The sequence below is a fragment of the Drosophila ficusphila genome, unplaced genomic scaffold (assembly GCF_018152265.1).
Source record: "Drosophila ficusphila isolate 14025-0441.05 unplaced genomic scaffold, ASM1815226v1 contig_198, whole genome shotgun sequence".
NCBI classification, from domain to species: Eukaryota; Metazoa; Arthropoda; class Insecta; order Diptera; family Drosophilidae; genus Drosophila; species Drosophila ficusphila.
The window spans coordinates 12,657,548-12,685,504 of NW_025064092.1; the positions used below are offsets into that span (position 1 = coordinate 12,657,548).

A 27,957-nucleotide genomic window follows, 5' to 3' on the forward strand; every position below is an offset into this window, starting at 1 on the left:
TAGCCGATGGAGCTGGAAAATGGTTCTGGTGGGAGGAGGGACGGGGAGCTGGTAAATCCTTTGGTGCATGTAAAATGCATGAGTCGCTGGGCGCCACGTGTGAAATTTATGCACACATGTTGACAGCATTTAAGGGGAAAGACGAAAGCAACTGGAGAGCAACTTGAGTGGTTCCACTTACGCTGCTTCTCGTTTTCTCGTGAATTAAACCACACCATTCCTTCCTACTTTGTAGATATGAACTGAAAGACTGAAAGACTCTTAAGGTTATCACAGCAGCAACAAAAACTTAGATGCCGTCATGCGATCACCCTGACCCAAAGGCCATGCATAATGGTCATTTGGTCATTGCATGATGACTGGACCTTTTGGTTCTCGTTAGTCCGATCCTCCGCACAAATGGAGACTCATCAATGGCGATTTAGCCGTTAAAACGCAAATGAAGGGACACAAAAGCAAAATAATAATGAATAACTAAGCGGACGAGGACAGATAACGATGTAGGCCAATAGAGAATGTGCCCAGTATTTTCGCAACCCATCGATTGTCCTGTGTCCGTTTTACTATTTTTTTTTTTTTTTTTTTTTTTTAGCTCATTTGGGGATGTTGTCATCGTCGTTTTCACTTAACAAGCATTTCATTAGCCTAATTCCAATGGCTCCTCAGTTCTTGATTGTTTGGACAGTAGCACAAGGAGCTGTTGTCCCCAACCATCCCCTCTGATTGATGTTTGGCTTTTTGGGTGGGTCAGGGGACGCGTCCTCCTCAGCTGTCACACGCGGCGCATGAGTGATATTAGTGTATCCTCTTTGGTGGGGCCGCAAATGAGATGAATGCCATGTGAACGCAATTTATGCGCTTATTGAATGTAGAAAGAATAGAAAATAACTTTATTCTATAGGATGCGGCGATTTCGAAATATTTCAGAAATTGTTTTTGATTTAAGCTTTGGTGCAAGCTCCATTTTTTATGTTAAATGCTTATTATTATTTCCCTAAATTTTTTATCCACTTAACTTAAGTTTTAATTGTGCAACTTAAAGTGGTAACAAGTGAGTCTCGATTGCCTTAATTCTCAGAGGGGCTTTTTGCTTCTATTTGGCTCAATTAGCGGTACCGATTTGCCCATCCAACAGTTGGCTAATTGGCTTTCCACTCTGGGGAATTCGATTTGAATTTGGTATTACTGGTTATACTCTAATTCAGGGTGTGTTTTAATTTGTTGATTTCATTGGTTTGCTTTTGTCTATATAATTGTGTCTATATAATAAGAAAAGCTCTCCGAATCGAAAGAAAAACATATCTCGTAAATATATTCAAGAGTGTTTTCTGTTTCGGCATCTCGGAAAAGCGCTTCTCTTGCTCTATTTGACAATTGAAATCGCTTTTAATCAATCACGAACGATTGCCTGGAATCCGGTTTAGAAATGGATGGTTTTCCTATTGGAGAAATGTGGCACCTGGCTGAAATCCCAGGTGGGAAAGCTGCCTCCGGGGGATTCTTTGCATTCTGCTTTGCATTTCCTGTGGCAGTGTCTGTGGTCAGCTGTCCCTCCTGCATACAAATGTCCTTGCTTTCCGCATTTCCCCTCGCCATTTTCCGGCTGTTGCAGCTGGCGACGTTTCCTTGTTCGCGCAAATAAAATGCAAACAATGCTTGTTTCATTTGCGTAATAAAATATTTATATAGGTATTTAGTTGGCCACGAAGCAGAAGCGAAACACGAAACACGGAAATTTAAGCCAGGTTCCAGGTTCCTTTAATGAGCCCCCACAAAAATGCCGTTGAAAATCAACAGAGAGCAGACCTCACAAAAAATGTCTAGACGTTATTTCTCAGTAGGGTTCTCCAGCGGTTTCTCCCCACAACGCTGGGCATGTTAGATAAATATGCTCGCATAGTTTTCACAGCGATTTGCCATAGCTCATACAGTGAGATAAATGGAGAAACAAGAAGGAACTGAGAGGCTAGGGAAAGAGGGCCAAAGAAATTGCACTAATTTAGTGAATAGCAGAGCAGCTAGCCTGCGTATCCTGGCAAATACGGAAATAAGAGGCAAGCATCTCTGAAAAAAACCGCAAATTAGGAGGAATTTATGAGCGATCTGAATATTTTCAGATTTAATAGTAAACATCTTTAGAACGTGAGAGTTATGATCTCAAACTAATCGGTATTTCGCCGACGAATCCAAATCCAATCTGGACCAAACCAAATTGGCAGCTGACACTTTGCTGTTGATTGGCTGCGGCTGACCACAGAAATCTGTGCACCATTAGTACCACTAGTTATTTACGAAGGACATTCCCGGAATCTGATGAATAAAGTTAACAAAATTAATCAAAACCCCAAATTCCTCTATTGGTAACTATTAATTGAAACGACCAACAGTGAAATTTTGTACAGGTATTGATTTTGATTTAACAATAATATCTCAGTTTCTATTTGATCCACAAATTTCCGGTTTTCTCATCTTTTCACCCTCTTTGATACCTCACCATTTTTCATTTTTTTCCTCCGCCAATTTTCCCTTTTTTAGTTGCTCACGTTGCGGCTTCAACTGGAACGTGCTTTATCGCAGTCAGACGCTAATTAATCTGCAACGCCCGCTCATTGCATTGTTGTGGCTGCTACATCTTCGTGACCTCCGCTCAACCATCTTTAGCCCCCCGAAATCCCACCGATCTTACCCATTTAGACACGACTTTTCACCAAACCGTTGGCCAAACGGAAATACTTCGAGTAGAAAAAAATGAGTTTTCACGTAATTTCATGCGCACCCAAGTAAACAAGTAGCGGCGGGGGTTTTCAGAGCCACAAAATCCTAAATAGCCATGGCACACAAAAAGCGCATTTTAATTTGCGGTCAAACAGTCAGGCAATGTCTAAATTCAAAATGTCAGCGTTGTCAACGGCGAACAACGAACAGCGAACAACAACAGCGAATAGCAAGCCAAACACAAACAACCACATCTGTTGTTGACAACAATTAGAGTTGCACACACAAAAAATACATAATAATAATTACGAAAAGCTTTCAACTACTTTGTCATTTGCCGCATTTGGACATTTGCCGAATGATTTCCAACTTTGTGCTAAGTCCGTGGCCAAATCTAAATCCGAATCTAATTCGCCTTGACCGAAGACACGGGGACCTGGGTCTGAACCCTTACTCCGCCGGGTCAAGAACGCTTTGCAGCATGAGTAGGCTTAAATATCTACACTATCTGTGTTATCCAAAGGGCTCAAAGTCCACGACAGATATTAACATAGCCTCCCTTGGCCACTTGCAACTCGGCAAAGGTATTTTGTTTAAGGTACCGATGACGGTTCCGTTTTTCCCTTGGCTCAACTTCAAAATAGATTCGATGAGCCAGCAAATTTCCAAAGATAATTAAATACAATAGTCGAGAGTAAGTTCTGGAGGCCATCAAAATGTTAACTGTAGAAAATAAAAGGTGACAAGGAAATGAATTCAACTAAATGTTTTTAAAATAAGCACATAAGAGTTCAAACTTGGATCAGGTAATGTGAAATCCAGAACCCTTTCGATTGAATATTCACAAAGTGAACTTATCAATTGTCCAAGGCAAGCCATTGTCATGAATGACATTGTCACTAGGAAGCGAATTACTGGGAGAACTATGCAAAAGTGGGTGAAAAACGGGTTGCCAAAAAATTGAGGAAAGTGAAAAAGGGGAGCGTTGATAGTAATTGCGAGCAACATGCACAATTGCAGCTTCTCGCTGGCAGCTTACGAGGAAGGAGACGCGTAATAAATCCATAATCCAAGGCGACAATTTGAATCATTGCTCTGTAAATGCGCTGCGCATTCCCTGGGTGGTGCTAGTATTGGGTGGGTGGTGCAACTGACGGTGCAATGTGTTCCAGGGGTCACAGCTGCAGCTGCAGGCATTCGAGCAGCAAAAACAAGACAAGACAGTTTCTGTGCTGCCACTCCTTTGGCTTTGCCTACTGTACTGTGCCTTCGCCTCCTCCTCCTCCTCGCTGGCCTTTGTTTTATTGCATTTCACTTTGTCTGGCTTTGGCTTGAAAGCCCGACGCCCGACGCCAAACCCATTTCGTCGTCCTTCGCCCCTTGGAAAATTGCATTTTGTGCTCTTTCGCCCCTCGCGAGAGCTGCCTCCTCTTTTCGCCTTTTTCCCTCTGTGTATGTTTGTCTTTGCCTTAGCAGTTAAAATTATCATAATAAAAACAAAATCCAAACGCTCAAGCGAGCTGAAATCCCCAAGAAGAAATGTCAACATTTGCCAGCCAAGTGCACTTGCACCATCTTCAGCGAAAAGCGGCAGCAGAAAAAGGGGCTTGATGACTGTCTCTCAGGACTTCTCTGTCGGCTTAGTCGCCAGTTATCTTGATCGGAGCCAAACAATCGATTCAATTTGAACTAACTTAAGTCCCGGGTCCAAGGGCAGACTAAAAGCTGGGGCCAAAAGTTCGCTAAGACTAAAGATACGGGTCGAATTACAAATTAAATTCGTAAATCGATTGAATGCCAAATGAGAACTTGAAACTGTTACCGATTTTTCTCCTGACAACAGTGATCCAGATCCAATGCTCTCGCTTTTAATCAGGGATATTTAATTGTGGCGTCCCTAACAAAATACCATGTGTGGAGTTTCGTGTGCGGCGTTCAACTCCAAACTCCAAAAACAACTGGTCCGTGGCATGGCGCAGCATATACATATTGGATTTTGGCCTGCGGAGATTGACGGGACTGCACTAATGATGTTCCTTGAGCTTAATCCAATATGCACTGGATTATTGGGCGCCGCATTTGCATATTGAATGGCACCCGTGTGCCTCGTGCGTGGCCGCATTTAATTAATGTAGCTACAAATTTGTTGCAACAATTTGGCAAACACGTTTCCTCTCTTGCTGCTGTACGTATGGACAGCACAGCATATTTCCTGGACACATAACTGGGCAGCTGAAAGGCAGGGGCACTACGACGCTACGAGTGATTGACATTTCGTGCGAATGGCCATTGAACCCCCGGTCGTCCAAAGGTAATCACACCAGCGACATGACTTATTCAGGACCCACACAATGTTCCGACATTAGCCATGGCCGTATAATTAGCCCTATTTCTGGGGCGGCAGACTAAATTCTTTGCACAGTAAAAATTGACTCTACGGAATGTGAAAATTAATTATTACTTTTTTATTTCAAGAAGATCGAATTGACGTTAGAAGAAAACTTTAATTATGCAGTTTATTCATCTAATCAAACACCGAGACAGCCATTAAGCATAGGGACTTAAATCTAAGATGATAAGATAAATTTCATATCGATACGGTTTTTTTTTTTTACTGTGTATGTACCCTGGGGACTCTTTCTAGAATTTCCATATGACATGTTCGCCTCTCGTCCGAACATAAGTACCCTGCTCTGTTGTCCTGGAAAAGCAAGGAGGAACGAGAGGCGGTCGTGTGGATTATAGTCATTGGCCATTGGGGCAAGTGTCAGAATCGAGCCAGCTTGTCCGGTCAACCTAATTGTTCATGGCTGAGGTGAATCTTTTCCATAACGAGAAATAAGGCTAATGATTGCCGTCAAGAGAACTATGATGTCTTAAGTAAAAAAGCTCTTTTTTTCGTTGGGAAGAGTGGTAAAAAATCTTTAGCAGTGCGGATTGATTTAAACATAATTCTTAACTGTTGGATTTCTCAACAAGGATATTTTAACACAAGGCTTATGTTTAATAAATCACCCTTAATCTTACATTTGCTTTTCCTAAGCTCAACAAACCATAACCTCTAATTTTCAGAACTCTGAATGACTTTAAACAAGCTTAGACTGGATTATCCGCGACTGTTTAAGTTCTTGCGAATTTTCCATCCTCGCTGCTAAAACTACAAGGACCAAAGGTGCGTAAGTTAAAGCAGATGAAAAATCTCTTACCAAAGCTCCTCTATATATTCTGGTTTTCTTTTGCCTGTGCGCGCTAACCAAAATCAAGCCGCAACCGGCTATTTTGCATACGGAAATAAAAGTAAATAAATTGAAATTCGTCAGCGCCTCGCTGGTTTCCCTCCTTTCATAAATATATATCTATATATATATCCCTGCGCATGCATGTAAATCGACGCTTTACAACACAAATGCCACCTGTGGGGCGCCACTTTTTGGGGCCTGTAGTTTTGGGGGTAGTTGTCAGCTTAAAGGTAAATTTTCATTCCTATCTTTTTTTGAGTCCATTGGTAGTTGTTGTTACCTCAAAACCTATAATAAAATACATTTTTTTTTTTCCAAATCGAGTTTTATTTCAACTTTAATTTTATTTACCAACTCCAAACATATTAGAAGAAATCACAGTCTTAAGGGCATTTCTTGGAGTCTGATTGGCCGCACAAGTTTTTCTACGGTTTTTATTTATAGCAAAATCGGGAGCTGGGGACTTTTTGGCAATTGTTATCCGTGAAATGTTCGGCGTGGCTTCCATCCCCTGTTCACTCTGCATATTTACAGATTTCGTTTCTTTTATTGGCAATTCCATTGTTAAACATCGAGCTCATCCGAAAATGCCCTCACCCACATCACTCTCCCTTCTGGGATCCTCGCCCAAATCGATTTCGGTGCTGCTGAAGAAATGTTGTTTTCCCTATTTTTTTCTCTAACAAGTCCATAACCATATTGGGAGCCATAAGAATCGTTAAAGTGTTTAATCAATTGCGTTGCCCCTTGGCAAAGTGTAATTATTTAGGTGTCATAAATCATTATATAGGTGACTTATTGACTGTGAGCTCACTTTAATGGCCTGCTCCCTGGAGAACCATCTGAGGTTGACCTTTTAAGGCCCCAATAAAAGGGTTACGTAAGCAAAAATAAATAAATGGTAAGGCTAGTGATCAAATCTTTGCACCGAAGGCTCAAAATAAAAGCTCAGAGGAAAACTTAATGGCACTAACTCAGGTAAAAGAAGGCAAAATATATCGAACGAAATTAAAGTCGCCAAAAACAGCAACAGAAGGATTTCTCTAGCAGGGAATTCACCTGCCGTCGCCATTAGTTGGCTCCCCCTTATTAGGCCCCCCCCAAAAAAAAGTCACAATAAAATGCCAACTGCCAATAAATGCCAATAAATCAAACAATTGAGCGCGGCCAAGTTTTGTGACGGCGTGCGCCAAATATGTCCGAATGTCCCACGTACAATGTCCGAATGTCCAATGTAGACCCCGAACAAAAAGCAAGCAGCCAACTCTGAATGGTTCGATAGTGAGCAGCCAGCGAAGCAGACAAAGAACATGTTGTACTCTACCGAGAAATGGAGACAATGTTATATGTTCCTCAAAATTGAAATGTTAAATTGACCTGCGTAAAAACCAGAAGGAAAGGTTGTTGCATTTATATATGTACAATTTGACTGATAGAACTTAAAGGAAGCCTCCCCAAACACGAGTAAACAAATCAAAGAAAAAAAGAGATAAATAAAAGATATAGAACACTTGCCATGGCTAAACACTCATTATGTTGTATATATTTCTGAGCTTCGCAAAAGCAACGTTCAAATTTACATGTACAACATGTACAACGAAGACTTGACTGGAAATTTGGCATCCAATTGACTTCTGAACAATGGGTAGTAATGGTTGGGCAAAAATTCAATTGGATGGTCAGCTGCTAGATGGCTATTGTTTTTAGATGAAAAAATACCGAAAATAACTAAAATGTGACCTGCGCTAATCAGTTATAGGAGGCTGGGTAAACTCGATCATCATGAGGTCCGGTCCTAAAGGGTGTAAATCGACTTGACGGTTGATCCCTGCTTGACCTTTGTGTCCTTGTGCAATTGATACTGCAGCACATAGGCACTTTCCATGCGCAGGCCCTCTCGCAATCTGCGCCCAATTTCGAGGACCGCCTCTTCATTTCCCCCGTCCGCCGTCCAAATGGAGATCTTGTTCGTCTTGCCGCGGATATTCACCACGGCACCGCACAGTTCGTCCGAGTAATCACAGGCCTCGCCGATCAGACAGAGCATCGAGTCCATCCAGAAGTTGTCGAGATCCGCCTTGGTAGTTTTACTTAATGTGATGACCCATCGACCCCCGTGAACATTAGCCGCATCCTCCCACATCGGCCGAATGCCCTTCTTGAAGAGACAATAATCACTTCCCATTTTGAGATCGGATGGTTGCTTGATGTGGTTCACTAGGCTCCAGAAGTTCTCTACGGTCTCCACGCTGGTGACCTCGTGAAGCATGTCCTCCCAGCTTTTGGCGCGATCGTTCTCCAGGTACCACAGAGTCCAGCAGCTGTTGAGCGGATGTTGCGGCCCCTCGGGTTCTTCGTTTTCTTCGGACTCTTGGGGATCGTTCGCCTTACCCTCGGTCATTGAGTTTTCTTCGCTGATATCGCTTAGCGGGTCAACGTCTAGTGGCTCGGGAAAACTAAGCACCGTTGCACCGTTGGCCTTCCGAGGAATCGATTTCATTAATGCAATCGTGCTCTGATAAAGCTGTGGCTCCAACAGGCTATCTGGAATCTTCTGCTGCGATAGCTTATTCTGGATCTTCATCTCGAGCAACTTTTGTTCTGAAGTCCTCTTATCCTGCCTCTTTTTCTCCACGCTTTTCTCGGACAACAACTTCTTTTCTTGCGATTTTTTCTCCTTCTCTTGGGCCTTCATTTTTTCCAGCAACTTCTCCTTCTCAATAGCCTTCAGTTTTTCCTGCAACTTCTCTTGCTCGTGGTGTGCCTTCTCTTTATCTGGGAATTCCTTATCTTTCGACTTTCCATTCTTAACTTGATTCTTCTTTGCATCTATTTGACCTATACTGCTCGTGCTCGTCTGACTAGAAGTACGCGGCATATTCTTCTGATTCTTTTTACCCTTCTTGGCTTTATTTTTCCCCTGCTTGGGGGGCTCTTGTGGTGTCGTCGTCTTCTTTAGCGCATTCTTGGCAGTTTGAGTCTTTGTGGATTGAACTGACTGTTGAATAATTTCAGCAGATTGGGGGGGAAGTGCAGCGGCTTGAGGAACTGCAACTGGAGCAGCTGCTACTTTTTGAGGAGACTGCGTGGGACAATCCTCTTTGCTGGTGCAGCTCTTAAACATCGTTTTTGGGTTGGCGAAGTTCTTCATCTTGTAAAAACTGTTTGAAAACATGGCGCCTTGATTGGTGGTCGGAAAAATCTATAGAGTAAGATGGCAGATGATGGTTAGCACTTGAGGACTCACTTCTACTCTACTCTATTATTTTGCTTTGGAAAGCCTGGCTTCTGATTGTGTTGTGTTCCTGGCAGTAGCAAACCTCAAATAAAATCTACTACAACTCATTTTAACAGAAAAATCGCCGCATACTTGTTTGTAAAATTGCGACACTAAATAAGTAAACCAAATGTTATATTCATTTTTCTTAAAGTATAAATATCCTTCAACTTAGTGGGGAGTATTGTAATCATGTTCTCCCCCTTCTAGCAATAATAATACCTTTAAGACAATTTCAAGCTCATCTCTGCTACTCACCCCGAACGGCTCTGGTGGATTGGTCTTCTTCGGCGCATTCTTGTTGGCTTGGGTCTTTGCGGATTGAACTGAGGATTGAGTAATTTCAGCTGATTGAGGAACTGCACCGGTTTGAGAAACTGCAGCTTGAGCGGCAACTTTTGGGGAGACTGAGAGGGCAAATCCTTTTTACTGGTGCAGCTTTTAAACAGCGTTTTGGGATCGGCGAAGTTCTTCATCTTGTAAAAACTGTTTGGAAACATGGCGTCTTGATTGGAGGTCGAAAAACATCTACACAGTAAGATGGCAGATGGTAAGCACTGGAGGACTCACTTCTACTCTACTCTATTATTTTGCTTTAGAAAGCCTGGCCTCTGAACACAACACAGTTCCTGACTCACTAAAACAGAAAAATCACCACTTACTTGTTTGTTAAATGGGATCCTTATTATAAACAAATTTTCTCATTTCATTTGTATTACAAAATCTTTACAATATACATTTCTACGCTTAGTCCTTTCCCTTTTTTTTTTAGCTATAACAACGATAAAATCAATCCAAGCTCATTTCACTTACTCACGCCGAGCGAAACGCTTTCCCAGCTTTTCACTAATGAGACAACCACAAGGAAAATGTACAATTTTCCTCAAGGATAATGGCATAGCTTCCTGAAACGGAAGTTCTGAAAATGTTATATGTGCAACAAATAAAATGCACAAGTTATTCCAAGCAGGGAATGTGTGCAAAAGCTGCCAACTTTGGGAACAAATATTTACACACTCTTGAACTCGCTTAATCGAGACACAACAAAAAAGCACAAGTGTGGGAGAACACTTCACACATTTATAATGAGCCTGCACTTGGGAGAAGGCTGACCAAGTTGTGTTTGACCGACGAAAAACATAACCCAAATCGAAAAATCTGCATATTAAACTAAACACCGAATTCATATTCCCACACCGGAAGAAGAAAAAACAAGCCCCACAAAACTGTGGATTATTAAAATGTTAAATTATAATGTACATGTATTACCTATATTTTTTATAACCTGTGTTGTATTTCAAGTATTTGAGTGGACCTTGACTTTTGACAAGCTTCATTCCAAGGAGTTTAAAGCCTTTTCTATTACCCGACTATTGCTTAATGGAAAATGTGTGTCTTGGCCTCAATTTTCAGTTGCAGATTCAGTGGATCCCGCCCACACACACTCTTATCACTCAAAAGGGGATGAGGATTACCAGGACTTCCACAAAAAAAAAAAAAAAAAAAAACGAAACAGAGAAGAGAGAGCTGATTGTGCTCGATTTGCTTTTTAAGGGCGCTCAGGGATCTTTTCGTCCCCATTTACAAATGCGCTTTTACATTAGTGACAGTCCTGGGGGAGAGCAAAAAAAAAAAAAAAGTAAAGCTTAAACTGAAACTAGAACACAGTACAAGACGCGAAAGTTCACTGGGAAAAGAATTTCACAGGACTCCGAACTTTATAAGATTCAAATGTGATGCCGAACAGTTGAAGATTGTTTGCGATGTAAACATAATATAAGATAATCGGTAATATTGGCTGTTTTCGCTTCTTCGCTAAGAAAAATGCATTGCAATTCGTATACCCTTGCAGAGGGCCAAAGTGTTAAGTAAATAAATTGTCCATTAAATAATAAAGCACTCCAAAGGTAAATATAGAGAGAAATGGCATTCATTCAGTTGAAAAGCCAAACGTTCAAATGTTTTCTGCAGCGAAAAAGTAAAGGAAATGCAAAAATGTTGTTCCCGCCGCTCCTTTCTCTCTGCTGCTATGCCAATTTTAATTAACAAAAACATGACCAGCTCCCTGTTGCGTTTTGTGTTTTGTTTAGCTCTGTTTTGTTCTGCTTTGTTTTGTTTTGTTTGGCTAGTTTAAACTTTGTTCCTCCGTGTTCTTGTATTTTTCGGTTGAACAAGGGTAGTGGGTAAGCTGGCCACCAAACTCCGTTTCAGTCAATTGCATTGGCCCAACTTTCTGCATACTTTCGGGGATTCCCTGTCGTTGGTAAAGGCCAATGAAATCTAACTGATCGAGCAGACACAATCTGAAAAGAGAGGGCTATAGAAATGCCGAAACGTCACAAAAGCTTACATTTACAATTCGGTGAACTCAAAGCTTTTTGTAATTCTAGCAATACCTACATTTAAATGAGAAAATAGCTAAAGCTTAAACATGAAACGTAAATCAATAAACGAATGCAAAACTTCAAATTCAAAATTTCACCGAATATGTACAGATGAAAACTCTACATAATTTTCACTTCATAACTCACTTACCCACTTACCCACTTACCCAATATCTGAGTACCCCAAGGCCCGATAACACTTTGAGGCAACAACAAAATCTTGAATTCGTACAAAATTATAATCTAAGTCAATTTTCTAAGTGCGAAATAATTTAAAACTGTTACTGATTTCGAAGCTGGCTATGTACTGTACAGAAAATATAAATTGTTCTAATGGTGAAGCAAAAGTTACATCAAAACCAAAAAAACAAGACTTAAATATCCTTGAAATTATTTACCCTTTCGGGAACCTTAAGATAAGACACTTGATTCAATTATACTGACTGTCTCTTGGTGACAGTTGTGTGACGCGACGCCATTGTCACTGCCTTGCGCTTCCGGTTCCGGTTTCGCTTTACTTAGTTTTCTTCCTTCTTTTTGGCTCTCCTTTGTTTGCCTTTGAACTTTCCTTGGATGCTCAAATATTTTCGTCATTCCGGTTACCCGCCTCTGGATAAGTGCTAACATTTAATTAAAAATATCACCGAACCAGTTGCTTTTGTGGCTTGTTCGCATAATTTGCATTCCAACAACACTTTGTCTTTTTGGTTATACCATAATATCGCCATTTGGCCAAATAATAATGAATAATTTTGTCCTGTATCGCGCTTTTTGTTCAGAGTTTAGCTCAGTGCGAATTTTTTATTTGCATATTTGTTATTATTAGCACATTGCAATGTTTGCAGTTTTGTGTTATTTTGCAATGTAAAAAATTAGAAGTGGCTAAATAGCATGAGTCTGTGCAGTTTCAGTGCGCAAAATAAATAAAATTCTATGTGCATTTTTGCAAAACGACGAATCGTTGTGAAAAAACCACTTGAAGCTTAAATGCAAACACATCATTATTAATTTATGGAGCATAAAAATGCATGAACTAAAATTGTCGCAGTCGGGTGTGACGGATAATCAATTAAAGCTGCTAAATCATTTCCAATATTTAAAGAGTTGTTAACAGAAAGCTGCTCTCCGGGGCTCTCCGGTCACATACATCGAGTTGAACGGTTTGTGGCCAACTGAAGCTAATGACCAGGACTTCTTGCAACCTCTTTCTCGAGCAACATAAATGCTAACTCAACAGAGGTTACAAAGAAAATAAATAGTAGCAACGAAACGAGCTCATTGGTTAATGAAATTGTGCAATATTTGGGGTTTTGAATTCTCTTTTACACACACATCATCTTTGGATTGACGTCCATGATACTTGGCGAAAAACGCTTTCATGACCCACCTGTCTTCAGACGTCATGCGAATTTCACAGAAGCCAGCAAAGAAAGAGGCCATTATGCGTTTAAGATATGTTATTGTCAAATATACCTATTTAATATGATCTCTCTTGTTTAAATACCCCCAATCTTACGTATTATTTGCCCAACTGGGTCCGTTCATTAATGTACCAACAATTCTTCGTTTAACATCGGACTCATTTAATTCCAGTTGGTGTTCTTTTTGACAGATGCCTTACAGGCTCGTTTATAAACATTTACATTACAGTTAATACAAAACAAAATTTTATTTAATAAAGAACAAGATATTCTGAACATATGAAGCTTCTTAATATATCATATATACATAGGCGTATTTATTAAATATTCTACTCATAAAATCACTAGGAGTCCAAGTATTACTAAGTCATGCTAAAAAAAAAATGTACAGAAAAACGCTCAAGTTTTTAGGAGCTTTTCTCCTGATAAGATCCTAGGCTGCTCCCACGGCCTCCCTCAATTGCAGTTCATCCCGCCTTCGACGACTTTCCAGAGTCTCCGCCAGTTGCTGCTCGCTGGGCAGGAAGCCCAGTCTCCGGTATCGTTGCTCAACTCTTGCCTGCAAAAGGGGCTGAAACCGCCAGATGCTGGCATCCACAATGGGATCGATCAGCAGGGACTTCGTGTCGGGTTCGCGATAGTGCTGCATCTGGGCAAACTCAATGGGCACCGATTTGGCGGCACATGCCGCTTCCTCGGTGTGATAGAATGTGAAGTGGTTGTGCAGTCCGACGGCGAATCGGGTGTCGTGGATACACTTTGCTGCCGCCCCGCGATTGCAATGCTGCCTCACCCGCTCCACGTGCTGCAGCATGTAGAAGGAGCTGGACAAGTTCCGGTAAACCTTCGGACGCTCTGGATACCTTGGGTAGTACACGTTCCGGAAACAGAAGCTCACCCACTCCTCACAATCTGCGGGAGTGCGGCTCTCATAGTCCGGAACAATCCGGGCTAGTTTCACCAACTCCGGCCAGGTGGTGCAGTTGCCGAGTGGCATTATCACTTCGTCGATATCGAACACAGCGACATAGTCGTACTTGTACATATTCCGGTAGAAGCAGTCGTTGTACGGTATCATTTCGTTCAGGATTCGATTGAAGCCATCCGCCATCATTGCATAGTGCTGGAAATGTGGTCGGGCATGCGGCTCCCCCCGGCCCAAGGACATTGGACGAAGCTCCACGAAGCCGGGACTCGTGGTTAAATAGTCGTTGATCACCCTCGTCATATTCGGATGCATTTGGGCATCGTACATCACCACTTTGTGGGCGCCCAACAAACGCATTAGCTCCAACCACTCGATCAGGCGCCAGGACTTATCTTCATACGGAAAATCCATGGCCTTTACACATATCACAAATTTGGGATCGGTGGATTTGGAGGACGACGTGGCGTTCACTTCGGGCTTTCCCAGATCTTTGGCAACATCTGCTGTTTCGTCTGTTTCGTAAATCACCCTCAAGAGGTTTCTTGCCCTGTCGCATTTCTTGGCCGTCAAGGAAACCATCTTGGGGACCTGCCATTGATACTGACCCTCCGGCAAGGGACAGCTCAAAAATGTCGGGTAATATCGCCGAGGAGCGTGCCCAAATGGCCACATGACCAGGTGCTCCGAAACGGGAACAATAACCGGTGAAGCTACGCCCTTAAACCAAAACTGGCAGAAGATTTCGGGGTACTTGTAGGAGTCGTCCTTGTGCTGGTTTACCATTGCCAAAAGACGAACCAGCGGAGCCTCTGGCACTGCTTCCCTAGCATCGTAGTAGGCTGCGAAGAGGTAGTACGTGAGGTTCTGATTAACAGCCCTCTGCCAATAGGTATTGTGGAAGTCAATATTCATCAGATCTGGCGCCGGGCCACAAGCTGGTGAAGGCAAATGCAGATTCTCTCTGGCAATTAGTTCTTCCAGCGGAAAAGAAGGCATCTCCTCACGAATCCATTTCATTCGCTGCTCCAACGAGGGCACTACAGATTCGATTTGCTTTTATTTTCTTTCTCGCCATTAAAGAGCTTTATCTATGCTTACTTTCCCTTCGATCCACTAGCAACTCGTCGAAGATGTCCACTTGCGGACTCCTGTGAAACCTGGAAACGCCGTCGTAACTGTGCAAATAGAGGCCGAGAAGGAAGAGCAACTTCAGGAATATGATAACGAATAGGACGCGGAACAGGCGCGTGTAGCTCGACGTCATTTCGGCACTTGACTAATCCGGAACTGGCCGTCAGATTCTAGATGTCAGTACACGAGGAGCGCACCACCCAAAAGCTGAGTGATCGACAAAAGAAAAACCTGCAGACTGCGCAGCGAGTACGACGTCTGTTCTGAACTTAAATGCCGAAATATTTGATTAAGCTGTTTTCTTTATACATCGCCATGGAGCGGTGACCTTACGGAAGGCGCTTGTAAGCCACCCAAAACTCACGGTGTCTGAAGTATAGAAACAAATAAGGCAAAATGTTGAAATTAATTTTGTTTACCCTCGCAGAGGGTATTGTAATTTCAGACATAAGTTTGCAACGCAGTGAAGGAGACACCTCAGAACCCATCAAGTATATATATTCTTGATCAGCATCACGGCCTGAATGGAAATACTAGTAAGTAAGTAAGTACTAAAACTAGTTTTCCAGCAAACCCAAGCTAGCTTCCTTTCCTGTTTGCACTGTGCTGAGTCGAACTTATTGATATAAACTTTCTGTTATGGTTTCTTTAAATAAACATCTACTTGCTCTACATCTTTCTGATTGTCATATGTGTGTGCACATGCTGAAGCTTTAAAGGGGCGTCCTTGGTTTTGGCAAGACTAAGACGTCGTCGGCCAGACAAAGCCCCAAAAAACAGAGGACAGGAGCGGAAACCAAAACCAAAACAGAGACAGCAACTGTAACGCAAGCAGACACACAAAACCAGCCGAGCGGAATCAGGCGCAAGTTCTAAGAACAACAAACAAGAAGGAGGAGGCGGAGGAGTCTCACGTGTGTGGCACCGCGTTGCAAGGATCTGGAGAAAAGTGCCGCAAGGTGGGTGCAACAGACACCGGGAATGAAAACTAAAGCTCAACTCCTAATACGAGTGCAAACTAAGCGTCGATGAAAACGGGGTGACGGGGGGAAGTACTGAGTGCACACACGAAAACGCACCTGGGCGCAAATGAATGATGATGATGTTGCCACAACAGCCGCAGGCAAAAGCAGCAGCACCAGCAACTTCATTCCGAACAGTGTCGAAAAATGGTAGAGTCACGGAATAAAATTACACGATATTACAGTTCAGATAATTTTTACTGAAAGCCACAGCCATGTTAATCAAATTGAAACAAGCGTACTTAAAATAGTTCTTCTTTGAGATTAAAGCTTGATTCCCCATTCCCTGATATGTGCCACATGGGCCCACTGTCACACTACTTAAAGATGTGTGTACCTTAGCTCATATGTGGCAGCAACCTTTCGCTTAAGCAAATTGCCAGCCCGAGAGCAGGGCATGCCCCCACTTTGCCAACCGCCAGCGAGGCTCCCTCCCTGCCTTTGTCTACTGCTTGCGGCCAGTGAAAGTCGACTGCAACAACTCCGTCGTCCGTGGTCGTGTCTCCGCCCTGTTGCATTTCACTTAGAATGCTTTTAACCAAAACATTAAGCAGCTGGTGTCACATTATATCACCGAGGCGGAGGCAAGAGCATTACTTGGGAACGAACCGGGAAGCAGGAGCACTAGCAACTAGCAACAACCAGTATCGCCAGCAAATTTATGACCCGAATTAACCCGGTCCAAACTGAGGCTCCGCCGCCTCCACTCAGAAGGTCGTGGTTGAGGGGAAAGATCATTGAGCCACTGCCACCACCACTGGCCCTTGCAGATCTGAATTGTTTCACCAGGGGGAATCCACCAAAGGGTAAGCTGAAGTGGCTGACTTTTTGATACAACCCATTCCCTTTACCAACCATAGGATTAATTTTAACTTATCTGTTTCTGTTCTTCCAAATTCTTGCACAATTGTTACAACTAAGTAGTTCTACCAACTTGCGGCGGGTTTCTACGCATTGCCCTTTTATAATACAATACTCAACTCTACTGGGGAATAGCAATACGAGACACAAATCTCAATCACTTACGTTGCCAGAGCATTGACTTCTCCACATGTGTATGTGCTCGGGGATAACAAGAACGCAGTTCAATCTAACTGCACTAATTGAAAACCGTAAATGGAAATAATAAGGAAATTTAACAGGGCCACGGCAGAGGCAGACATAATCCTACTGGCTTTCGCCCGCACACAACACATTCACATTCAGCAGCAATGGCAAACAGAACAAGTAGAACAGAACGTCAGCGAGTCAATCAATCAATCATTCGGACTAAAAGGCACTGCCAAACGAATTCGAATTCCATCGCAATGCAGTTAGCCATTGCCATTGACCTGGCACCCTTGGCCAAACGAGTCTCTGCCAGCCAGCTGCACCTCATTTTCCCCTATTTGTTTATTAAAATTAAATTTTGCATAATAAACTATACGAAAAATTGGCTCGAACTTTGCACTTGGCACTGTTTGCTGGCCTGCTGCCGCCAGGCAATAATTTACTTGAACTTTGGAACAGTCCTGCGTCCTGTGCTTTGAATAATTGATGAAATTGTCCATGAAAAGACCATTCATGCACTTTAAGCTGATTTACTCGGGCATCGAATTAAAATGCCCGCACACATAGAGTGCATCGACTGGTCAGGCAGCAGGCAACCCACCCACCCGACTTAACTTCGGCTCGGCACTCCATAAATCACGCTCCTCCAGACAGGATGGCACATGCGAGCCGAGATGCCAGGACACACGGCAGTTCGAGGAGCTTAACCGACGAGTCAATAAGGCCAAGGCCACCTGCGGAGTGGGCGACGGCGACGGCGACGGCGACTCACCTTAATCTCTCCGAGTTTCGTAGACAATAGGCGGATGCTATGGAAGAAATGGAAACCTGCCATTTCGAAATAAAACTTTTCAAGTAAAGGCTTGTTCGAACTTAATTTGGAAACTAGATATTACTAATGACCTTAAATTAGATAACATATATTCACATAACGAGCACATGTATGTACCTTTATTTCGCCACCAGCTTAAACCAACTTGCTCGTGTTGATTTTGACTAATATTTGCATTACTTTAAGTTCGGAGTTTTGAGTTGAGGTAAACTAAACCGATTTCTCCCTTGGTTCGGGATCGCCACCCTGACCCTAACCCACTTATGTCGCACTAATTTATTAGATTTAAGGTCCATAGCCCAGGTCTCAATCTTTTGTTCAAAGAAAAGGATTCGCCGTTTAGGACTTTGGGTCGAATGGTCGAATTCTGTGCCACGGACAGCGGACAACGGACAACGGACAACGGACAACGGACAGCGGACAGTGAAATGTGTACGTTAGTGCTTGCTGTCTAGCTGCAGTAGCATCATCAGCATGATTAATTGATGAAAATCCTTTTTGCCATGCAGGATAATAAATTACAATACCCGGGTAAACGAATGGGCAGCGGGCAGGTAAAAGTAGGGGGAATCACAGACGTGTAGCATGTGTTGCAAATGGCTAACTCACACATACACAACTTGGATTTGGCACGCAGGTGTATAGGATGCATATGTATGAGCCTGGTGGCTGTGTATGTGTGTGTTGGCCTCCCTTTGCATTGAATTAAACTTCACGGCGAGAATGAGTTCCGTTCCCGTTTCCACCGAATTCATTTCCTGGCCCAGGACGACGATGACGCGCTGCGCTGCCTGTACTCCAAATTAGCTTAATTTCATTTAAAAGGATAAAGCGCTGCAAGCCGAGTACGGCGTGGCATGTTTGATTCCGGAGCAGAACGCACAACTGCGGTGGTGGGGTTGGGGCAAATGTGTGGCAGCAGCAGCTAACGAAGAGAAAAGTTAACTGGTTCCGTATGGAATCTGGAATACTTAACTAGTTGGCAACAAGGAAAGCTCTGCGCATTGGTGAGTAGATTTGTGCAGGATGGGTTTCCCCGAACCTTTGATTAGCGTTATGCGAAAGTTGCTAATAAGTTCACAGACTTTATATGATATTCTCATTGTCATTGGACACGGTATGCAAAATAGCATTGTTTTTTTTGGGTGAATGTGATTAGAATTAGAAAATCTAAAACTATATCTTATTATATACAAATATTGCCTAAAAGAGCACAGTTGCGAAGCGCATAACACTCCAAAATCGTAATTCATTTGGTCCATTTTGACACACACTTTTCAGAAGTATAAATGCTGACACCCAAGATGAAGATGATTCCTAGGATCCCGAGGAGAGCATTGAAATGTCGGATGCTCCGTTCCTTGGCTTTCCGAACTCTCTCTAGGTTTTTTCTCGTACTGTATTGCCGGTTGTTGCACGTGTGTGTGTGTTTATAATTCATTAGCTTGCTAAATGTATTTCCTAGCTTAATTGGGCAGTAAAGCACACGGACTAAGCTCATAAAGCAGCCAGCAAGGCAAACAGCAAGCTCTCTCTTCCCCATGCGAGTCCTTGACGATATCTGATTAAGGCAGTTGGAAAGAATAGCAGCAGCTGGCGAGGAGGGAAAAGTGGAGCAGGCGGAGCAGGCGCATATCCATTTACTTGAATTCATTTCCCTGGGCAAGTGTGTGTGCAGTTGCCACAAATTGCTAACCGGATTGGTAAAGCAATGGAATTCTAGAGGGCGGAGGTCAACAACTTATTGGTTTGGCTTCATAAGCAGCTCCTTCGCCGAAGCTGGAGCGTGCAACATGGCGTATGCTTAATACTTCAAATACCACAGCCACGATTATGATTATGATTTTCCATTATTACAATCTCTTTTCCTTTGCGCATTAGGTCTATTAACCATAATCACACCGATTTTCCTGTTTTGCCATGTCATATCTTCTGTCTTCATCGTGGCGAATTAATATCTAATATTCACTTTATCAAAATCATTTTAGCATAATTATAGCCCCTTGTCTTTCGTCTTTCGTAGGAATGCTTCAAAGTATGCAGTAGTTGTATCAACTTTTTCTGTTTATAGGTAGTTTAAGTATGCTATGTTATTTTCAGCTGATTACGCATTATTACATCACATTCATTTATATTGATAAGAACCTCTTATAAAACGATAGTTTAAGCTTCTTTTTCAAGAACCTTCGGAAGATTAGGCCCCTTCCCTCATCCCTCATCATTAAAAAATCAAAAACTGTATGTGTTTCTTATGTATGATCTAGACCACCAAGTCCTAATCAGTCTTTTACGTCGCCAGTTGATTGAACTTTGCCCACTTTACGCCATTATGTGAACTGGTTTGTTCGTACGCGCTTTGATAGTCAAATTCGAGATGCCGAGACAGCAAGTGAGTAATTAAAATTAGTCTAGTCGCAAGTCGCGTTCAAGATCATATGGGAACTACCTATCACAGAGGCTTTAATCTCTCTGCAGTGCTCTCAGATTCTTTCTAAGGTATGAAAAAGCGTGGGTTTCGACACATAATCATAATAAAGAGTGCACTGAATGTGAGACTACAATTACGGAATTCGCTGTCTAAACAATAAAGAGACGCGTAAACAAAGAGCCACCTGAAACCGACCCAAGACGATCCAAGGGAAATGGCAGAAATATAGCAATTGATTGGGAAACTGCTTAATCCCAGCGTCGCTTTGCTTTTTATTTTCAATCAGCTTGTTGTTGCTGTGCGGTGACAGATTGTCGACTCAACTGGAAACACAGGCATGTAGAGTTTCTAACCATCCGATATCTGGCATTGAGCTTCGGTGAATTATGTATATTTAACAAATACCCTTCTGTATGCAGAACGGATAGCCGATTGTGTATATCACCAATAAAATAAGATGGTAATTTATTGTTAACGTGTTGATTCATTAGTTGTACCATTTTGTAACATGAATATGACTTTGTAACATATATGACCGCAGTGATAAACATTTTAGTTGGGTTCGATAAACCATATACCCCATTCCTCACAAATGCTGGTTTAAATTCAAAAGAAACGCAGCCCGCCGACAATTGCGATAGCAAGTACATAAATATTACGTATATTTCGATAAGATATGTGTCGGCGGACTCAAGCCGATCGGCTGACGACTATCAAGGCAGGAAATATTGCCAAATTTACAATTTAGCGGCAGCGCCAACGTCTCCGTGTTTGATTTTCGTTTCTATCCCCTTTTTCCTCGATAATGGGTAGAAGGCGAGGTACCGGCTGCCCGCACTATGGTGAATCATTAACCCATAACTACCATGTGTAAATGCCGGAAAAAGAACCACCCAGGAAAACTTTGCACTTTGCCTGGCCACCAAAATACTTGCAACGAAAACGGACTCGCTCAGAAACAGCAGCGGAGGCGTAATGATGTCACACTGTCGTTAATCACACGAAGCCGAAACGCGATCGCACATTGGTCAAGCATTCAGTGAAAAAAAGTTCACCTGAATCATACTTAAAGCAAATATAAAAAATGAGCTCCCTATATTACACAAACTAATACGTTTGCTTGCGATAAGATAATCAATACTGCGTTTTGCAACTTGCTTTTTGTTACTTGCTTTGAATCAATGTTCAATCAACTTCGAACCACTGTACGGATTCGCTTTGCTGAGGAGCTGTGTGGCCGGGAGAAGTCGCCTTCATTCACTCACGAACCTCACTCAGCCACAGTCGGATCTACAAAGGGGTCGAACGGAAACCACTGCTCCTCCACCACAATTACTGCCCTCCATTGAAGCCACTATGAACAAGTCCGCGATGTTTGCCATCTGCATGTTGGCCGCTTTGGGAGCCGTGCTTCTGGAGGTGACGGCCAGTCCAGCTGCCACCGCATCCAAGTTGGATCCCAGCCAGCTAGGTGGACTTTCGGCCCAGTTCCTACCGCCTGAATACCGCAACACGAACGTCAGTGCGGGTAAGTTTTTGGGACAGGAAGATGACCATGGGCCACTGAGCTAGTAAACTAGGAAAAACTGTAACAACTTCAACTTTTTTTATCGACTAAAAACATTACGCCTCATTACGTATAAGCTATTTCTCAGAGTAAACCCATATTTCTAAATATTTTCGGGAGTTAGCTTTCCAACAACCATTGACCACTGGATTTTTGTGGGGGAGAAACTTATGTCGGTACATTTCTTCACTTCTTTTCAATTGTTCTGCAGCGACAACCAAGTTGTTTTTTACCATTACCAACGCTAATGTGCTTATCTCGTTCTCCACCTGTAGATGACTTAATGCGGATTTATCGCGCAAAGTGCAAGAAAGTGACTGGAGTGGACAATGCGACCTTCTACGAAGATGTACAGAAGGCGGCGACCAAAATGAGCGCCTGCATCAATGGGGCGGCCAACTTCAGCACTCTGCAGGAGGAATTGGATCTGGCGATGCCCAATGGCGAGCTGGACAACGTGTTCCACAAGAAGTGTCAGAAGGTGCCAGAGCTGCAGGCCTGTGTCAAGGAGTTCCAGGAGAAGGCTCAGCTTTGCCTGACCGCCGAGGAGAGGCGACAGCAGGAGAAGGTGAACCGCATTGGAGCGGCTCTTCTGGGATTCGCATGCTCGCGGGGCGGCGATCAGATCGCCCTTTTTGTCGCCGAGAAGGGACCCGAGTGCCTGGAGGCCAATAAGGAGGCCATCAATCACTGTTTCAACCAATCCTTCCATCAGTACATCCCCAAGGATGGTCCGATTCCCGACCTGATGAGCAACCCCGAGCTGTTGTTCACGCCCACGCACTGCGTGGACCTGCAGAAGTTCGAGTCCTGTGTCGTTCATCATTTGGAGCAGTGCTCTGAGATCACGCCCGCCAACATTGTCCAGTCCATTTTCCGCTTCGTGAAGAACGAAACCGATTGTCAGGCTTGGATTGCGGCCCGCAGCAATGAGAAGCCCATCCTGCTGGCGGCCTCCACCAACAACACGGCCACCGGGCTCACCTATTCCTTGGCCAGCACTCTGTTCGGCGCTACAATGCTTCTGATGCGGCCCTAAACCAAACCTCCCGAACTCTTGGAACTTGGAATTAAATTTTTTTTTTTTTTGTTGCTATCTTAGTTTTTTGATAGCCAGTATCGCTACCATATAATTTAATGTGAACTAAGAAATTTCTTATAATAAACCAGGTTATGCCGAACGCGAACCAAAATGGAATTACCAAGGCCCCACAAATGCGTTCGATTTGTTAACTAATTTTAGGTTAAAATACTCAAGGAACAACAAAGAATTTAAGAGACGAAATCACTCAGAAGAAAAGCTCAAAAGACTTTGATTAATGAGTGTTATGAAAATAGGGTCAATTTTTTTTTTATAAATTTCATTTATTTACTGGAAACTGTTCAGTGCCTTCTGAACTTAACCTAGCGTAATTTACGAGAAAATGTTTTATAGATACAAAGTAGCCTTAAATAAAAAACAGGGTCAAAGCCTCTGCCCCATTTTTTAATACAAAATAATTGTTGCATACTGTTGGGCTTACTTTTAATACGGTTGCGTTGTGGGTCGATCGACGCAGCAAAACTCTAACAAAAGACCTCCAAACTAGTAATGATACCAGCTGATAAGCCGGTAAAGCAACAGTAATAGCAGCAACATAAACGGCTGGCTTATCGTGTACAATGACTCGGTTTTACTGGCCAAGTTTAGCAATTGTACGGTCACTGTATCTGGAATATATTTTAGAGGTTCTACCCAAAGAAATTGGCGCTACTAATCGTAATATCCGCATTGCCATTGCTGTTTTAATTGCTTTCGCACTTTGTAGAACGCTTTGATAAGCTGCCGATAATAAATTATAGAGAAGCCTTAAAGAGAGCAAACTAAATGTATTTCGCGATTGCTTTAAATATTTATTGGAACCTTACACTCTTAAAAGATAAAACTATAAATTAGCAAAAAAAAATATTTCTTTTTAGTTTACTTATATAAGTTATTCAACTAAGCCAGTAATACGAAAATAAAAACACTTATGTGCCCTCAAATTGATACGTTATCTTTTTTTTTTTGAGCAATATCATTGAAAAACCTTTAGCGGTATGTGGGATATTCCCCGAATCCAATTTTAGCTGTCGACGCGCACTATCTTCGCCGACTTTTCCCGCTATAAAGAATTGTGTGTTTGGAGTCAATGAGGTTCGCTTGCTCGACGATGGAAGAAGTAAACATATCGAAAGGGTCGGGGAAAGTGACGCAAATATCATTCCACTCCCGCGTCGATAAGATATTCCGCAGACCAGATGCAATCAATCACTGCAAATTCCGAGGTTATCACTGCAACAAAACCAGCTGAGAAACTACTCTCTAAACTTGTCGAGTATGATGGATCGATTTCCTGCAGTGCAAGGTAAAACACTATTTTTGTCAATCAGATCATTATGTAGATTACTAAGCATGTTCATTTTCTGAAGAAACAAATAATAAATTAAAAAAACTATAGATAAATCTAAGCCCCGTTCTTCGACTAAAAGATGCGTGGTTCGTCGAAAATTTACCATTGCAGGGAAAAACTAAAACTTAAGGCTAATAAAAAAGACAAAATGGACTACATCACCGCCACTGCTCTGATCCTATATAACCTATATAATATATATATAACTATTCCTATTCCAACTCATCTTGTGGGCAGTTGTGGAGCCTGGAGGATTGGCTGGAGGGGCTGTTGCTCTCTCTCCAATTCCTCGCCGTCCTGGTCGAGTGACTCCTCCAGCTGCTCATCGGGATCACTGATTTGGGCCAGCACATCGTCCAAATGGAGCCACACTGATTCCACGGCAGCACGCAGCTCCCCGGCGAACTTCCAGACACTGCGGTCCTCCACCAGATCGGTGGCATTGTACTTCTTATCCGGCTCCCTGTAGTGCTGCATTTGGGCCACCGAGGTCTCCAGAGTGCGGGGATTGCAGCCGCCGGGCAGCCACTTCAGAGTGAAGTGGTTGTGCAGCGTCAAGGAGAGACGCGCGTTGTGGAAGCACTTGGTGGCCCTTCCCGGCAGCGAGTAGTTCTTGAACCTCTGTGTGTGCTGCAGCACAAACAGCTCCCCGGCGATGGCCTGCTCCTCGTGGTTGCTCAACTCGGAAAGCACTTTGGTGAAGTACGAGTTTATGAAGCACAACGCCGGAAATCGCCCGGCACATGTGCCACCCTTTTCAGCCTCCAGAGCGTGGGCCTTTTGCACCAACTGATGCCAATTGCGATTCTCGCCCAGCGGCATTATCACCTCGTCCACGTCCACATTGACCAGATAATCGTGCCGATACAAATTCCTGTAGAAGCAGTCGTTGTAGGGTATCAGTTCATTCAACCGCTTCTCCAGCCTCCGCTGCTGCAGCAACATGTGCTGGTAGTGCCTCAACCGGGGCATTCCGTTGGCCAAGGTCAGGGGTCGCAGCTCCAGGTATCCCGTTCGCTGGTAGTAGTCCAGCACCCGCTGCACTGCCGGATGCGCGTCGTACATATAGGCGTATATCCGTGAGGCACCCAAAATCTTTTGCAGTTCAAACCATTCTATCAGGCGTTCCGATAAGTCCACATATGGAAAGTCGAAGCCCTTAACGCAAACTCCGAAATTCAGAGGTGCCTCTTCACTAGTGGTTTGATTCTGATCTTTGCTCGCGGAGGCATTCTGATTCTGAGAGGTGGTGTCGGGCTTTACTTGGTTGACCCTCAACGAGTTGCTGGCCTTTTCACAACGTTGCGAGACCAGCGACACGGTCCTGGGAAACGTTTGTGTCACCGACGGTGGCAGTTCATCGGGAACCGGGCAGCTCAGCAGGTGCGGGTAGTTAAGGTTCCTCTTGCTGCCCCACGCCTTCACCCACACACTCAGATACTCGGCCACGGGCACGAAAATGGGTTCGTGACGGCCCTCGAACCACAGTTGACAGTGCGTCGGTGGGAAATCGTCGCCAATCTGATTGGCAGTGGACAAAATTCTCACCGTAGGACGCTTCAACGCCTCTCTTGTATCCAAATAGGCGGCGTACAGGCGAAAGGTCACGTTCGAGTTCACAAATGTCTGCCAATAGATGTTGTGCAGCTGTAGGTCCAACGGATCGGGATATGGTGCGCAGGTATTGTTCACTTTGTAGCCCTTGGGCTTGGCGAAGTGGTACCAAAAGCCGTAGTCCACCTCGGGCAATTCTTGCTCCAGTTGTCGCACCAGCTCCTCCTTCATGGGCTCCTCCAGGTGGTGAACAGGCGGCGGCGTTACCTTTGCAGGGCTCACTTCTGTTCTTCGGCCGGGAGGAACATTCGGTTTAAGGTCATCCGTCCGCTGCAGAGCATTTAGGAGGAGGAGGAGCGCGAAGACGGCCGCAGCCACCAGAAATATGAGGCGGGCAAAGCCACCTCTGGCTGACATTATGCTCGACCGCGTACTGAGCGCTTGGGAGAGATTCTTTCCACCTGGGTCCGCAATCTAATCACCTCGACGAGAGTGGCTACAATGATAACCGCCTTCATAGCAAACTATCTGCGACCACGAGCTTTATCAAATTTGCCAATTTAATAGGCCCAATCCGGTGGTAATAATATAAAAATAATCGATCGACACCCCAGCTGGACTGTAAAACGACTTGTTTATCAAAAATATGAGTTGCAAACCCAACAAAAATGGCCTAGAAAGATGGTTCGATAAACTGATAGCTCACTGTTGGGGCAAATTAATTCCTGATTAGAAATCAATTCCTCAATTCGATTGTGCGCCATTCTTATACATACATTTTTATTGCTCTTTTATCAATTTTCGTTTCCGAAATCCAAAAAAAAAAAACACTTGCTAAGGCGATATCTCCTTGGTTAATAAACACATGACTAACTAACAAAAAAAGGTGAAAATAACACGCATAAAGATAAACCATTTAATTGTCTTGCCTAACCCACAGAATAGTATATAAAGTTATGACTGTGTCAGTTTCGTTATGGAACTGGAAGCATTAGCGCCACACATTCGCTTAATCTTTATCTTAATAAGAGTTATAAGTGGGGGACTCCTAACTTTCATTTCATGTTTGTGAAAAAAATATCTCATAAATGGTGATTTTGCTAATGAAACTCTTAAGAATATATATATATATATATATATATATTAATAAGAGTTATAAGTGGGGGACTCCTAACTTTCATTCCAGGAACCAATGCCATTTTATGTTTTGAAAAAATAGCTCATAAATGGTGATTTTGCTAATGAAACTCTTAAGTATATATGAGTTAATTGGGTCACGAAAAACCTCAGAAAGCTTTATTTCTGTGAAAATTGTTTTCCCAACAATACAACTATAGCTCCGGGTTTTCCCCAGAGCATCGCAAACGTTTTTGTTTGGTCCTCGTCCGTTATTATTTTGTATTCTCTGGTTTTGATAACTTTTTTGAGTTTTCTTGCGCTGCTGATATTTTTATACCCTTGCAGAGGGTATTATATCGTATGGTAAGGAACAAGGAAATTTTAATTTTTGCTTAATTACTTTTATATACATTTTTATATCTATAATATATATGTTTGCATTTTTCCCGACATTTGTTTTGGTTACAAGTGTGGTGTATAAGCTTCAGAGCTCGCCAAAGATAACTTCCTTTCTTGTTTCAAGTAATTTAAAAATAATTTTATGAGGAGGTGCCGCAGGGCTTTTGGCCGGGTGCGAAGTTTGTTTGCTTTATTGACATTGTCACCCGGTTGAGCTCAGCAGCTCGTGACAAAGAACCAGCACCTGGGGGACGAGGATAAGGGCTAGGATGACTGACTACAACTACCTCGGTAACGACAGGATAATAAAATTGTAAAACAACTTTTTAATGAGAAACACTTTTTGCACATTGCAGTGGCCAGAGGAATTCCCGGTAGTTGGTAAATTGTTGCCCGCCATGATGGCCTCCATAATGATGATGATGATGATGATGATGGAAGTGCTGATGGTGATGGTGA

General features: G+C 43.0%; 4 protein-coding genes and 1 long non-coding RNA gene across 7 annotated transcripts; 1 reads left to right on the plus strand and 4 right to left on the minus strand.

Moving 5' to 3' along the window:
- Positions 1 to 7,465: 7,465 nt before the first annotated feature.
- Positions 7,466 to 9,734, minus strand: LOC108097044. Of its 2 annotated transcripts, none has more exons than XM_017199075.2 (2): positions 9,490 to 9,734; positions 7,466 to 9,156 (listed from the first exon to the last, which is right to left on the minus strand). In XM_017199075.2, exon 2 carries the CDS (start codon positions 9,127 to 9,129, stop codon positions 7,750 to 7,752), a length of 1,380 nt encoding a protein of 459 aa, XP_017054564.2. In that variant the 5' UTR covers positions 9,130 to 9,156; positions 9,490 to 9,734; the 3' UTR covers positions 7,466 to 7,749. The 2 variants fall into 2 exon arrangements, with proteins under 2 accessions (XP_017054564.2, XP_017054566.1); XM_017199077.1 differs by lacking the exon at positions 9,490 to 9,734 and adding an exon at positions 9,202 to 9,303 and having other exon boundaries at positions 7,466 to 9,134.
- Positions 9,735 to 10,899: 1,165 nt separating this feature from the next.
- On the minus strand, positions 10,900 to 11,894 carry LOC122319786. Of its 2 annotated transcripts, none has more exons than XR_006245325.1 (2): positions 11,783 to 11,894; positions 10,900 to 11,534 (listed from the first exon to the last, which is right to left on the minus strand). It is a non-coding gene; the product is annotated as an uncharacterized LOC122319786 (long non-coding RNA). The 2 variants fall into 2 exon arrangements; XR_006245326.1 differs by having other exon boundaries at positions 11,767 to 11,894.
- A 1,426-nt stretch (positions 11,895 to 13,320) lies between these two features.
- LOC108097043 lies at positions 13,321 to 15,355 on the minus strand. Its single transcript, XM_017199074.2, has 2 exons — positions 15,063 to 15,355; positions 13,321 to 15,001 (listed from the first exon to the last, which is right to left on the minus strand). The coding sequence occupies exons 1-2, from the start codon at positions 15,226 to 15,228 to the stop codon at positions 13,470 to 13,472; spliced, it is 1,698 nt and encodes a 565-aa protein (XP_017054563.1). The 5' UTR covers positions 15,229 to 15,355; the 3' UTR covers positions 13,321 to 13,469.
- Positions 15,356 to 21,488: 6,133 nt separating this feature from the next.
- On the plus strand, positions 21,489 to 23,210 carry LOC108097049 (27 kDa hemolymph protein). Its single transcript, XM_017199083.2, has 2 exons — positions 21,489 to 21,955; positions 22,270 to 23,210. The coding sequence occupies exons 1-2, from the start codon at positions 21,784 to 21,786 to the stop codon at positions 23,031 to 23,033; spliced, it is 936 nt and encodes a 311-aa protein (XP_017054572.1). The 5' UTR covers positions 21,489 to 21,783; the 3' UTR covers positions 23,034 to 23,210.
- A 656-nt stretch (positions 23,211 to 23,866) lies between these two features.
- On the minus strand, positions 23,867 to 26,429 carry LOC108097040. The gene has a single exon (XM_017199069.2). It carries the CDS (start codon positions 26,395 to 26,397, stop codon positions 24,649 to 24,651), a length of 1,749 nt encoding a protein of 582 aa, XP_017054558.1. The 5' UTR covers positions 26,398 to 26,429; the 3' UTR covers positions 23,867 to 24,648.
- Between the last annotated feature and the right edge of the window lie 1,528 nt (positions 26,430 to 27,957).